This window comes from Pollicipes pollicipes, unplaced genomic scaffold (genome assembly GCF_011947565.3).
Source record: "Pollicipes pollicipes isolate AB1234 unplaced genomic scaffold, Ppol_2.1 Scaffold_1600;HRSCAF=1878_pilon_pilon_pilon, whole genome shotgun sequence".
Taxonomy (NCBI): Eukaryota; Metazoa; Arthropoda; class Thecostraca; order Pollicipedomorpha; family Pollicipedidae; genus Pollicipes; species Pollicipes pollicipes.
This window is the reverse complement of record NW_023595962.1, coordinates 11,046,836-11,060,091: the sequence shown is the minus strand read 5'-3', so window position 1 is coordinate 11,060,091 and position 13,256 is coordinate 11,046,836. Positions and strand designations below refer to the sequence as shown.

At 50.3% G+C, this 13,256-nt stretch overlaps 1 protein-coding gene across 1 annotated transcript; it reads left to right on the top strand.

Annotated features, from left to right (window-relative positions):
- The first annotated feature begins 8,728 nt into the window (after nucleotides 1–8,728).
- LOC119093826 (putative eggshell protein) lies at nucleotides 8,729–11,864 on the top strand. The gene is made up of 5 exons (XM_037216839.1): nucleotides 8,729–8,741; nucleotides 9,082–9,251; nucleotides 9,805–9,948; nucleotides 11,150–11,302; nucleotides 11,655–11,864. Exons 1-5 carry the CDS (start codon nucleotides 8,729–8,731, stop codon nucleotides 11,862–11,864), a joined length of 690 nt encoding a protein of 229 aa, XP_037072734.1.
- The last annotated feature ends 1,392 nt before the right edge of the window (nucleotides 11,865–13,256 follow it).

Here is a 13,256-nt window from a genome sequence, read left to right as displayed (position 1 = left end):
ACAAGTGTCCCGTCCCAACGTACGGGGCAGTTAAAGAAGTACAGTTTTGAAGACAGTTCAGCGTGATTACGCGAGATTCCGATTTCGTCCTCACCGTGAAGTTTAAGCTTGCAGTCCACGCAAGGCTGTAAAAAAAGATCAGAAAATGAAGAGCTCTGGTTTAAGCCAAGTAGAGCCAGACATAACAACAGACGCTAGACGTTTGGTATCAACGCCTTTGTCGATATCAAACTTTTCAACATTTTCTCAAGTACTCTGGCGTTGAAAACCTTACACAACAAACTGAAATCTTCTAAGTTTGTCACGACACACATGACACGGAGGGCCTAATCATGATGTGCTCATGTTCCCATGAGCTCCAACCGCTGAACCAGAGGTACGAGGTTCGATTCCCCGCGGTGCCCGCCCTTCCTGCCAGGGTGAGAGGCAGGCAACGCCGTATAACCTCAGCAGCCGAAACGCGTCTAAAGCCCCAATCCCAGGACCATGGCGCGACCTGATTAGCGTTCGGGACAATGATTGGTCTCGCACCACCACCAGCCCAGCGGCCCGGCTGTGGCGGCGACGTTTCGCCCGTGGCGAGGGTCCGAACTCAGGTCACGTGACCACACCCTGGCGCCAAGAACATCGACATGCGGCGCAGGAGTTACTAGGGCGTGCCGTTTTGTTTATCAGGGCCTGGCCGACATTTGCCGCCGACAAACGATGTTTCATGTAAATGCATTGCAGTGGGGTCAGGAGCGTCAATTTGTACATTTTGGGGGCCTGAGCTTGCAATGCTGACTTAACCCCACAACGCTCTCCGGAGCCCCCTCATTGCACATGAGCAAAAATGAAATGCTGGGCCAAAACAAAACAAAACAATTATTTTAACTTTTGGTATACTAGGTAGAAGATATGTGGAAGGTTATCATATGACTTGCATCATGTTAAGTTGCATCAATTAGCATTCTGTTGGCGCCTGATGTGTTTGCCATACTAGCTTATTCATATATCCAGCTATTTTGCAAATGTTTGCTCAGTTTTTTACAAATAATAACGCCTGGATTGATATAGGGAACAACTGAATGCAATATGCTGGCAGCTTTTAAAAGTACAGGGCTGCCCAGATAACAACACGGTATGTTCTCCTCACCAGCGACAAACAGTTTTGTCATAAAGTCGTGGCTGTGGTGGTTGTGCAACATGATCGCTGACAGGGAAAACGATCAGTGATTCTTTGCTGAGATTAGGACATTTTCTGTGAATTACAGCCTTTTCTAAGCTTTTCACAAAAAAGTAGCTCACATTTGTATAACATGTTAAGCCATTCTTCCTCAGGAAGACAGGCTTGAATTTATGAAATATTTCTTGTTAATCCCTATTATTATTTCAAAATCGAACACGTACATTCAAGTAGCCGAAATCCGGGGAGAAAGCAGGTTTTGGAGGTCGGTTAGATTGCTCTTTTCGACCGAGCCCCCAACCGATTTTATAAAGTGACACCGCTGCATGGGGCGCCCCAAGGTATGCACAAGGAGAACGAACGACGTTTGGTGGCGTTGCAACGCAGAGTTGCTGTAACACGACTTAGAATTTACATACGTTTGTCAGATATGATGGATCAATTCTGTCCCATACTTCAAACGCGGTCCGCCTTCCACTGCAAATCTACTCTCATTAATATTTATACGTCGACGTAAGTCATCAAATTATTACTATCATTATTACTTACACGTCGACGAAAATGTCTGGCGGCCAGCGACGGCGCCCATCAGGTGTTATCATACATGGACAAGCAGTTCTTGATTTAGACCAGCTCCGATCCCCAGCGTAGTACACAGATATGCACAAGTGATATGCGAGCCTTACATGAAAGAGAGTGTCCCGCGTTTGTCTGGGGGTTTGAGCCTAAATGGCCGTCTTGAAGATTTTTCGGTTGAGTTCACAGCCTAGCCCCTCTTCACACCTAAGTCCTCCTAGTTTCTAGGCTACACGCCCGCGAAGTTGTGCAGACTCTTTCGGGGAGACTTTTTCGAGGTCACCCAGGCATCCATGACACCATAATAAAGTCATTTAAATTCCGACATTTTACTAGCCATGCGGCGATCACAGCTAACAATATAATTGTCGAGCCGTTCGTATTTGGCGTTCGTGAACAGGATTTCCAGATATAACGGCCGTCAACTGGTTCTCAATCAATGTTATGTAAAGCAAGATGATGCCTATCAAACAATGGACGTATTGAGGAGCATATTTACTAAATAAGAGCGATGCTGTCTGGAGCAGTCTTTCCACGTAGAAAACACACCAAAAGTCATAAGTGATCTTATTTTACCATATCTGATCTTTGTTTCGATATCTTCAAATGTCGAACCGTTCTCCTTACAATACTGAACGTGCCGGGAAGCAAGGGATAAACACCACTCACGAGTGTGTGGTGTGTAGTAATCCAGTTCAGCCGCTCAATATCCCGCCTTCGCTCCGCCCTCCCACCCCCCCCCCCCCCCCCCTCCCTGCAGTTCCAGCCCAGTCCTCCGATCTGAAAAGGGAGCTCTCCCAGCCTTTGTCAACACGCAGTTGCAAAAATTAAGGAACACAAAGAAGACCAGCAAATTATGGCGATGATGGTTTTATGTAGCATCAAAACGAAGTTGACAGTTGGCTATTGGGTTTAAGGGCACGTCACCTGCAATGGTTACTTGCGCCATATCAAAAACGCACGACAGCGACCGACGCGGGTCAGCCCCTTCCCCTAAACTGGCTTATGATACAAAACTCCTGATCCCCGGTGTCACGTGACCTACGGACTGGCGGTGCCCCACCACACCACCCGGCCCGTCAGTCACGCCTGCAGCAGTCGTGCAAGAGTCATGACTCGGACTCGGGCCGGTTTGCTTCACCTGGCCCCCCGCCGCGGCGTCGGGGTACTCGGAGTACACGACTTCGCTGCAGCGGCGGCGGAAGCCCGCCAGACACAGCGTCGCCGCGGAAACGCTCGTGCGGAGGTTGCGCCACGCAAGCCGCGCAACGCGCCGCGCTCGCCGCGGAGGCGATTGCAGCGCGTGCGGCGATCGCCGCGGCGACGGCGCGAAATGGCGCGGTCTGCGTGACCGCCGTGTCCGAGCGACAAGAAGGGCGTGATTTGACCTGCGGACTGCGCGTGATGACCCGTGGCGGCCTCGCCGGCGGCACCACCATGAGCGATGCGGTCACCGAAGCGTTCCGTCCGTACTTAAAGCGGCTTAGCTGGCAGCAGGTATCACATTCGGCGGCGGCAGCGGGGCAGTGGCGGCTGACCGGCGAGTAACGCACGCTCTCGGTGACCTGTGCTTCAGCTTCAGTAGCTTCGAGACCCTCTGGGAGCAGCGCATGACCCTGACGGTGAGTCGGCCCAGGCCGCGGCAGCTGCCAGCAGCTGACCGGTGTGAAAGCGCCAGAACTGGACGGTCAGCTTCTCATCGTGGAGCGCCATGTCTTCAGTACAGTTCTGATTCGTTCTTTGGAGAGCCCTGGGCCCACCACAATGCTTTGCTGTCTCGCACGGAAGTGAAATAATCGGAAACGTGCTGAAAAAACGCGACAATTCGCGAAAAACCGGTTTCTTTTCGCATGTTCCGCCGGCCCCACAACATTAAACATGATGAGGCTCGACCCTGTGAGTTGCATACTGCAGCATATTACTAAGGTGCTCACCTGGGTTCATTATCAATGTGTGCAGAGTTAAAAGACACCGCCCGCCGCTTTCCACTTTTGATGATATACCACGAGACCATCACTTCGAAATAACAGAAGACTTGTGTGAGACATTGGAACAGGCGATAGATAAATGTGATAGATGTGATGATGTGATAGATCCATGCCCCAACAGTATTTCAAATTACATCGATTAGTGTTTCCGAGCCGAAAACATCAATCCTGTGTATCACTGCCGGAAGACGTTCGTGGCAATTCGGGCATTACACAAACTGTGCACTCGGACGAGCTCCACAACAGGAGCGCTATTGACCCCTGGCTGCAAGACCGATACTGGTCGTTTGCGTAATGCCGATCGTCAGACGGTAGCCCTGAAACAGCGCGTGCTGAGGGTCACTGCCAGGCAGAGTGGACTAGCGGCGCATCTGTGCCATCCATCCACGCCTTCCTGGCATGCCGCGTAATACACACCCGACTTGGTACATTTGCGCGCGGTTTTTGTGATTCAGTTTTTTTGCGATGGTAGTTTCCTCAGCCAGTTAGCTTGTATGCACCATTAAGCAAAAATCTCGCGTGCGCCATAAGCCAATAAGCTTGCATGGACCAACATGTGTGGTCCATGCAAGCTTAGCCACAAGCATGTTGCCCCATTGCATGGGGCAACAGGATTGTGAACAATGCTCGTGGGTTGAACCAATGCCTGAGCCCAGCACCCTGGCAGAAGCATTCCATAAAAGCGGGGAATATGCTTCCTGCATTTTGAAATGACTGGACGGGCCAGGGATTTTTTTAGCGCGCTACTGTGCTGTGACACGGTCCTCTCGTATGAAGAGACCCTCTCAGAGCAGCTGACCTCCTCAAAGAAACTGACCATCTTAGAGCAGCTGTCCGCCTGCGGAATGCACAGTGGTGTTGAACAATGTGTGCTCCCTCTTGGATTCGAACCCAGAGCCCATGGACCATTTCTCTAACTAATCTCTCGGCTCCAAGGCTAGGAAACACAAAGAAATCCTGTGGTTGTCATTCATTCTCTGTTTATTTTTCTGTTTCTGTCTTTTACGTACCAAGATGCGAGGACAGTTCAAAACCTTCATGAATATTTGTGATTTCCTGCACTGCTAAAAACGCTTCAAACCCAGTATTCTGGGAGCCTTTTTAAGAGCCGCGTCCTGACAGGGGAGATGCAAACACGTGTCCTCGCACTGCGAGTCTCGCATTGGGCTGGGGTGTTCAAAGTTCGGCAAGAAACTCTAATATATGACAAAATGACCATTATGTGGTCGGACCGCTTCCCGTCTCTGAGTCCTTCATGCCATCTGAACTTTCCAGGCTTTGTAACAATGTTAAAGCTGCTGTCTGCTGAAAGCTGAAAAGCTCTCTAAAGAATTCAACATCATTTCGTGGGCAAACAGTTGCCGCATCCTGTAATGAAATGATGTTCGGCGTCGTACGCATTTTTGCCGACCTGAGAGAAAATGTTGATGAGGCGTTCATCGTCCTTACCCTTATCGTCTGGTCACTAATGCAACCTAAGCCTGGAAATTCATGCGTCTCCCGTAGCTTGAGCAAATTTTGATCTTCCTTCGCTTTTACGTCGTGGAACGAAGATGCAGTTCGATGAGGATGCAGCATATGCAGTGAGAGAAGTCGAAAATAACCATATGCATCCGTCCTTCGGATTCATTTTCCTTGTCACTTTTTTGCGACATCGCTTCAGGGATCTGACTCCAACCAATATGTTAGCAGCGAGAGCAAACTGAAGTTTCTGCTTTTTGTTTCACCTCCTGGCCGTTTGGACCGCCAGCCATCCAATCAGGCTCCCCACACAGGAAAGAATCGCTCATCTTCCGGTGCATTTAGACGGATGCTCCTGATTGCAGAGGTACACATTGCTGTTTGTGTGTTTAGGATCAAACGCCGCTTCCTAACGCTTAAACGACGCTTTCTTGTTGCAAGTTTTTTTGAATGAGGCATATGCGATAGTAATGCCAGCAAGCTTACCCTTCACGTTAATCAGAGTCCTCCTAGGTCATCTGAAACGTTCGGGTTCGTCACAGAACGAGTTGTTGTCAGGAAAACTTAATAACGGCTTAGAAGCAAACAGTTTCAGCATAGATATATAATGATCATGCCATCTAAATGTCATGAGAATCTTTTGTGTCCCGCGGAACGAGGAAAAAGGTTTTCAAAAATGGTTCCTCTACTGCAATCTATTCTTTTCCCTTTTTACGTCATTAACCGACTTCAGGCAGAACGTCGTATGCTAATGACTACAACAAAAACTACACCGGCTTATTCCTTTTCGTTTTACCTTTTCAGGGAGGCTTTCTCCTCGTCAGCATCGTTTCTTCGCTTATCGGTGTCCATGGCTCCCTTTTTGCGAGCATTGACGGCACCGCGCCAACGCCGTCCGCCCTAGCGGCCACATCCAACAACACCGATCTTCAGAGGCCGCCGGCAGATGGCGCAGGGAACGCCAGCACCACTGACAGCAGGCCTGGATTTAGCGGCCATCTGCTGACGCTTAGGCGCAGCGAGAGAGCTGCGGCAGGCGGCGCAGCTGGGCGGGACTTTTGACTTAATGCCAGCTGCGACGGGTAAGCAGAGCTGTTGATATTCCTGTGTTCTTCTGGCACTGGTTTAAACGCGGAAAGTTTGGCAACAGTTTGGCAATTGCAATGAGCAGGTGAGTATTCTTTTACTTCCAGAATGTAAGTATACGCCGGTCCTGACCACGCGGTTGGCCGTCTACTGTAATATTTTGCTGTTTTTGCAGTAGGCAATTTGAGCTGTTGCTGTAGTAAAACCAAACACTAGCCAAATGTTCTGCGTATTGTCATATCAGTCGCATATTGTTAGCATGTATAGCAGACACGCAACATATCCATGCTTCAGTTTTTGTCAATATCAAACCAATTGTAGGAAAGGTCCGGGACGGGGGCGGTTACGCGGGTTGCACATTGTGGTAGTGTGTGTGGGGGGGGGGGGAGGGTAGGGGTGTTGGAGGGTACAGAGGGAAGTTGAGACCGAAGACCCGGTCTCCCATGTAATGCCACAGACGTGATATTGAATTATAAAATCGTTGGGGATCTGCACCACCTTCCTCTGGCTGGCGCCCGCCCGGAAAAAAAAATGTCACGAGATATTTCACCATGCGCGTCTCTCCTAAGCTCGCCACGAATCAGCTCCGACTGTCCTACGTCGCGACATGATGTGACCCGACCCGGCTCGGCCGCAACCGACCGACGCCACCGACCGACGCCGCTGGCCGACCGACGCCCCTGGCCGACCGACGCCCCTGGCCGACCGACGCCGCTGGCCAACCGGCGCCACTGGTCGACCGACGCTGCTGGCCGACCGACGCTGCTGGCCAACCGAGGTCGCTGGCCGACCGACGTCACTGGCCGACCGACGCCATTGGCCGACCGACGCGCACGCTGCGGCCAGGCGGAGTACCAACATGACTAAAGTGCGGTAAAAATTTTATTTAGGACAAGCTTGTCAGTGGGTCAAAGTATACAACAACAAAAAGAAAACGGTTATCGAGTCGGAAACACCTAATGGGGGGGGGGGGAAGGCCGCTGTGATTTAAGCATGACAGGTTTAGTAAAGGTAATAACGAGGTAAGATGTCACTAGAATTTAGCGTCGGTTGGTTGGTCTACTGATTTCGTCCGGCGTTGTAGCGCACTTCACAGATTCCATAAGACAGCGGATTGCGGACTTATCTAGGGGTCGGACTAAACTGATTTGGTCATTTTAAACAACACGGGTACTAGGACCGACCGGATTTTGGCACTTTCCAGTCCACGCTCTTTGGCGGATTGGCGGATTGGCGGATTGAGAGCCAATAAAAGTGCAACAGCAGCTAACTTGTCCTAAAAATTGCAACGTGCTCATTAAGTAGGACAGCAGCTTAACTCCACAAGAGACGATAGATATAATATGAATAAATGCAATAACCGGTTGCATAACCGCACTGACATCTCAGTAGCCAATATTGACAGCCATGTATGCTACCTGAGATACACAGTTTTAATTCCTGACAAGCTTTCATTTCGTTTTATTTGTCGTTTTCAACCTTCCCAAATCGTTCCGTGTTGTGATGCCAGACAACTCAAACGTAAAACACTGCGTTCCAAAAATGGTGTTTGATACACAAACAGCACATAAAGACGTCATTGCGGCTGCAACGGTTCTGAATATCGGCCTTCTGCGCGTACTTGCAGCTCGTCGTAGCAGCCGCAGTAACATCGCAATTATTTAACTTTCGTTGAGCTTTTATCGCCGCCAGCAAGACACAGCCACGTTCTTGCGCAAAGCCATCCATCTTCTGTAGCTATGCATGGAGGCCGTCAAATGGGACGATGTCGTGTTGCTGCAGCAAGTAAACCTGAGCCATTCGAACCGGCCGTTAATCTCCGGTCGGAATTTGAAAATGAAAAATCCAAGAAACGAATCCATGGAGCTTGATGGAACCCGGACTGAAGCTCAGCAACAATTTCAGATGGTTCAGCCATATGAACCTATTTTATTCTTGATTTCAGAATATTTTATTCCTTTAAAAAATCATTAGAAATTTCTTCATATTCAGATTCTTCTTGGACCACGTCCATACAGTTTGTCTCAACGGGCTGGCAAAAGGCAAAAGATGACCAGCGTTGCACAAAGTGTGACTCCGCAAATGGGAGGTGGTGGTAACAGCTGAACGTTTCCACCTTTCTGCATCTACGAGGGCCTGCAGGTAGGAGCAGAAAAGTCACTGCTTTTAGGAAAGATACGGACGATAGTGGGCACCAACCGCCAACGTTCGCTCGTCTTTAGGTAGCGGCGTCAGAGTTTTGTCGTCTTTGGAGATCCTTAGCAATGACACAGATCATCAAGCCACTTCTGGCTTGGTGACATCTGTCTGGTGATCTGGTGATCTGTGGCTCTGGCAAATGTCCAAAGGTTCCGTGCCTTTAACGTAGCAGGACGTAGCGGCGGCTGGAGACGGAAAAGCCGAGCTGGGATCAATTGGAGATGTGTTCATGTCAAAACACCCGACCGAAGACATGATACAGACTCGTCAGATGACGGACAATTCACAGCAGACTACCTGCGCGCTCTAACATGGACACCAGCTTGTGCCGAGTCACCAAAATCCTACAAACGGCTGCGTTTTTGGTCCTCAAAGGCAAACAACAGCATCCTGACCTTTGAGGAGCCAGGGTGCAGCCTTCTACACCCCGAATGCCGACAGAATCCCACTTACCACACACACTTGCTTCGCAACACCGCACCAGAGTACATAATACACACGTGGTTGGATGTTGACGCATCTAGACCCTGGCAATTCGCGCATAGGCACCTCCCCCACCCCCTTCTCCGCCACCTGCTTACAACAGCACACTCCCGTGCGTGACAGGATACGACGCCAAAAAGTATCACGACAAGTATGGCGGCAAGTACTACGATGACCACGGCTACGGTGGCAGTCACCACGGCAAGAAGGGCTACAAGGGCGGCAAGTACTATGACTCGGGCCACGGCCACTACGGTAAAAAGTATGGCGGCCATGGACACGGCAACAAAAAGGTAAGATGGCGTCCCACTGAGGGGTATGACATGGGTCTTTGACTACCGATGAGTCATCTCTGACTGAGTACTAGCCTGTGAGGTCAAGAGACCAACAGTCAATCAGTACACCAGTGTTGGTTTTCATTGACGAGTGTTTAGATAATGGCGGTTCCTTGCGCAGTTGAGTATGTTACGTGCCATTGATTTCGAATGCGTCTGTATGCTGTAGAACTGCAAGATAAAAATGATTGGCGCCATCTGACTTTAACATTGCCATTAGCGTAACCCACAGCTCCAAAGCAATATCTTGTTTTGCCATTGTACCACTCTGTATGCTTGCCAGCCAGTAGTCATAAGCCTGCGACACTGCAACCGTTGGCTTCAAAACAAAGCCGTTCAGAGAGAAAGAGGGCATCGTTTGTTTTCTTTTCACCGCGAACAGATATGTGCCCACTCGTTCAACAAGGGCTCTGACGGCTTGTGTGACTTGTAAGTTCGTCGTGTTCTTAGCAGCATCAAAGTCTTCACCCATCATCAAGCAGAGCGGTTAACGTCATACCACGCATTGCAGGGATATTATGGAGACCACGGAAACAGCCACCATGGATACAAGGGTGGCAGCAAATACTACGGAGACAATCACGATAAGTACCACGGCAACAAGGGCCACAAATACGGCAACAAGGGCTACTACGACAAGGGACACAAGAATAACGTGAGCCAATGGCGCAGCAGCGCTGGCATGCTGCCGCTCGGGATCGGGCTGTTAGGCTTGGGTTGACCTGGTGCCGCTCGGGCTCGGGTTGTGAGGCTGGGGTTGACCTGGTGCCGCTCGGGCTCGGGTTGTGAGGCTGGGGTTGACCTGGTGCCGCTCGGGCTCGGGTTGTGAGGCTGGGGTTGACCTGATGCCGCTCGGGCTCGGGTTGTGAGGCTGGGGTTGACCTGGTGCCGCTCGGGCTCGGGTTTGTGAGGCTGGGGTTGACCTGGTGCCGCTCGGGCTCGGGTTTGTGAGGCTGGGGGTTGACCTGGTGCCGCTCGGGCTCGGGTTGTGAGGCTGGGGTTGACCTGGTGCCGCTTGGGCTCGGGTTGTGAGGCTGGGGTTGACCTGATGCCGCTCGGGCTCGGTTGTGAGGCTGGGGTTGACCTGATGCCGCTCGGGCTCGGGTTGTGAGGCTGGGGTTGACCTGGTGCCGCTCGGGCTCGGGCTGTGAGGCAGGGGTTGGTCCGGTGCCGTTTGGGCCCGTTTTGTGAGGCTGGGATTGACCTGGTGCCGCTTGGGCTCGGGTTGTGAGGCTGGGATTGACCTGGCGCCGCTTGGGCTCGGGTTGTGAGTGTGTGGCACGCACTCAAGCTGCTCCCATGTGGAATGATGACGGGACATCAATGTGCAGGACTTTGAACCATCGAAGGGCCTAGAACTGTGGAACATTGAGGGACCCCTATACCAGGGACCATGGCATTCATATGCGTGGTGCCTCCTGTGTTGTAGGTGTAAGCTCACCATGGGCATGTGGCCTCATGCTATGACTCAAATTACCCATGACACTAATCCTTCGAACAAGGACTTCGGCACCTAAGAAGCAGAGCGCTTTGTTTAGTTTTGATGTGATATGTTTGTACTCTGAAGCCCCAATAACTTCCAACATGGTGTTGACAGCATACCTCCGGCAACAGATTTCGATACTGAAGACGCTGTTACGCGATGTCTGGATCGTTGTCCGCTCTCCCATGTTCGCGCCAGGGCAGGAAATAGCTTAAACAGCCCAGTCGGAAAAGCGCGACGCTCATTTGTTGCCACCGATGATGTAATTTCATCATAGAACGCAGTTAATTTATTGCGCAATACTTTTAAGCCTATTCGTGTCCACACTAGCGTGCCTTTCAGCCGTGTAACATACGACCTGCTGCCCACTCAGGGCTACAAGAACATCCACCACAAGGAGGAGTATCATGCCAAGAAGAAGTTCTACGATAACTACCACGACGACGGCTACCACAACAAGTACAACGACCACCACGGCTACTATGGAGGGCACGACGGCAAGAAGTACCACGGCGGACACTACAAGGTCGGTAGAATCACTTCCTAGACAGGCCGAATGCACTGCTTCATCAGCAGTGGCCACCGCTGGCACACAATGAATCGATCCTCACTTACGCTTTGCGGTAAGACGGCACCGTCTTGTAGATAATTGGTTATGACATGACAACTTGCTTCGTGGCAGCAATGAGCCCCTTCAACCTAGAATTCATTATCCATCTGCCATCATTCGAAATGCTATCCCATAGCTATAGCTATAGCTATCCCATATCAGGGCCAGAAACTGCTGCTTAATATCGCCATGGCTGTGGCCTGCGTTAATCGCCGCAATCATGTGCCCGACCACCGTGTGCTGACACCTTCTCTTTTGTCTTTCGTAGAAGGGACACTACGACCAGAAGAAGGGCCATGACGGCTACTACAAGAACGGCCACGACTATGACAAGTACGGCGGCCACAAAGGGAAGTACGGCCATGACAGCCACGACGGGTACAAGGGCCACCACGGCAAGTACCACCACGACAAGTACAAGAATGGCGACCACCACGGCAGCAAGTACGGCGGCGGCTACGGCGGCGGCTACCACTAGACCAGCCGCGTGGCAGGGCTGGCTGGAAGCGTGTGCACTGCTTTTGCTGCAGGCGCCAAGGCTATGCCACATGTGTCGGAGGATGAGGGGCCATGTGCAAACTGTTCCGCGTCGTTGATATTCTTAAGTTTTGTTGAAGAAATCAGACATGTTTCCATTAGCTGCTTGCTAGAATGTTGACATGGTCACTCTGTAGTTGACCAACATGAGTTCAGTCCTGGCAACGGTTGAGACTGGACAAAATTCCTCTCTCCGATAGCCATGGACTGTACCATATGAAGAATATTTGAAAGGCGCTACCAAAATACAAGTGTTCAGCTTCATGGTAATTTGTTTATGGCTGCAAACCAACAGCACAATTTGCTTTTGTTTCCTGCAATTTTGAGCCATTCACGTGCCTGGGGGTCATGTTTACGTGTATACTGATTTATCAGAGCGCTTCATCAACCTTAGTCGGAGGGTGTCCCGGACAAATGTACCATTAGTGTACAACACTAAAAGTTGTTTTCAAGCCTTCCATGCTACCTCGGGGAAGCAGAAGTCCGCAGCGTCGTCAGTGACTATACACCTAAAGTAAGAGACCCCGGATCTGCGAGATAGCCCTAAATAAAAGAGAAACACCTTTGTCTTGCAAGATTGCAAAGTGCGGCAGGCGTGGAAGAAGTCCAGCGCTGCCGAGATGTTGCTCCGAGCTCGTTGCCTGCGTTCCCAAACAAACACAAATGGTTTCCGCTTCCTTGCAATGGAGACGGGAAACACGCATTGCGTACGTACTGTTCTGATCATTACTGCATAGAGGTACGATATGAAATGATAAGATCAAACAGTGGTGTATTAAGGAGTATATGTACTTAACAGAGGAACTGTGTTACCCCGAGCAGTCTTTTCCACTTTAGGCATACCAATAGTTATGAGAAAAATTATATAATCATACGTGATACGTTTTTTTAATATCTTTAGAATTGGAGCAATTCCCTTACTGGTGTTAAGCATAGGCTGCTAACTGCATTTGCGAGGAACATGATGCATAAAGATCAGGCAGTATTGATAGCCTCATTCCTCGTAGACTACACATAACAATGGAGAGATGATGTTCATTGTTGTGTGTGATGCACACCATGTTTATTCCACGACCAATACGCCTATTAATACTGTCTCATCTATGCGTCTTAAACTTGGTCTATAAGGACTTTGTGCTCCATTGTAGCGCACGCTCCAACCCAAGACAACCGCGAGCCACGGGGCGGACTCATTCAGACGCTACTTAGAGCTTGGAATACACTGACATCGATTCGACTCATTCATGAATGGGGAATCTGACATGTACGTTCGCAGCTATAACGTCGACAAACCATTTTTCTTTTACCCGTTTGGTATTCTGTTCCTGGATCC

Bases quoted from the DNA above. Each gene is read 5' to 3' on its own strand.
- LOC119093826 (XM_037216839.1), top strand. The intron at 9,252-9,804 runs GTAAGATGGCGT...CACGCATTGCAG, and splicing joins ATGGACACGGCAACAAAAAG to GGATATTATGGAGACCACGG. The intron at 9,949-11,149 runs GTGAGCCAATGG...CTGCCCACTCAG, and splicing joins ACAAGGGACACAAGAATAAC to GGCTACAAGAACATCCACCA.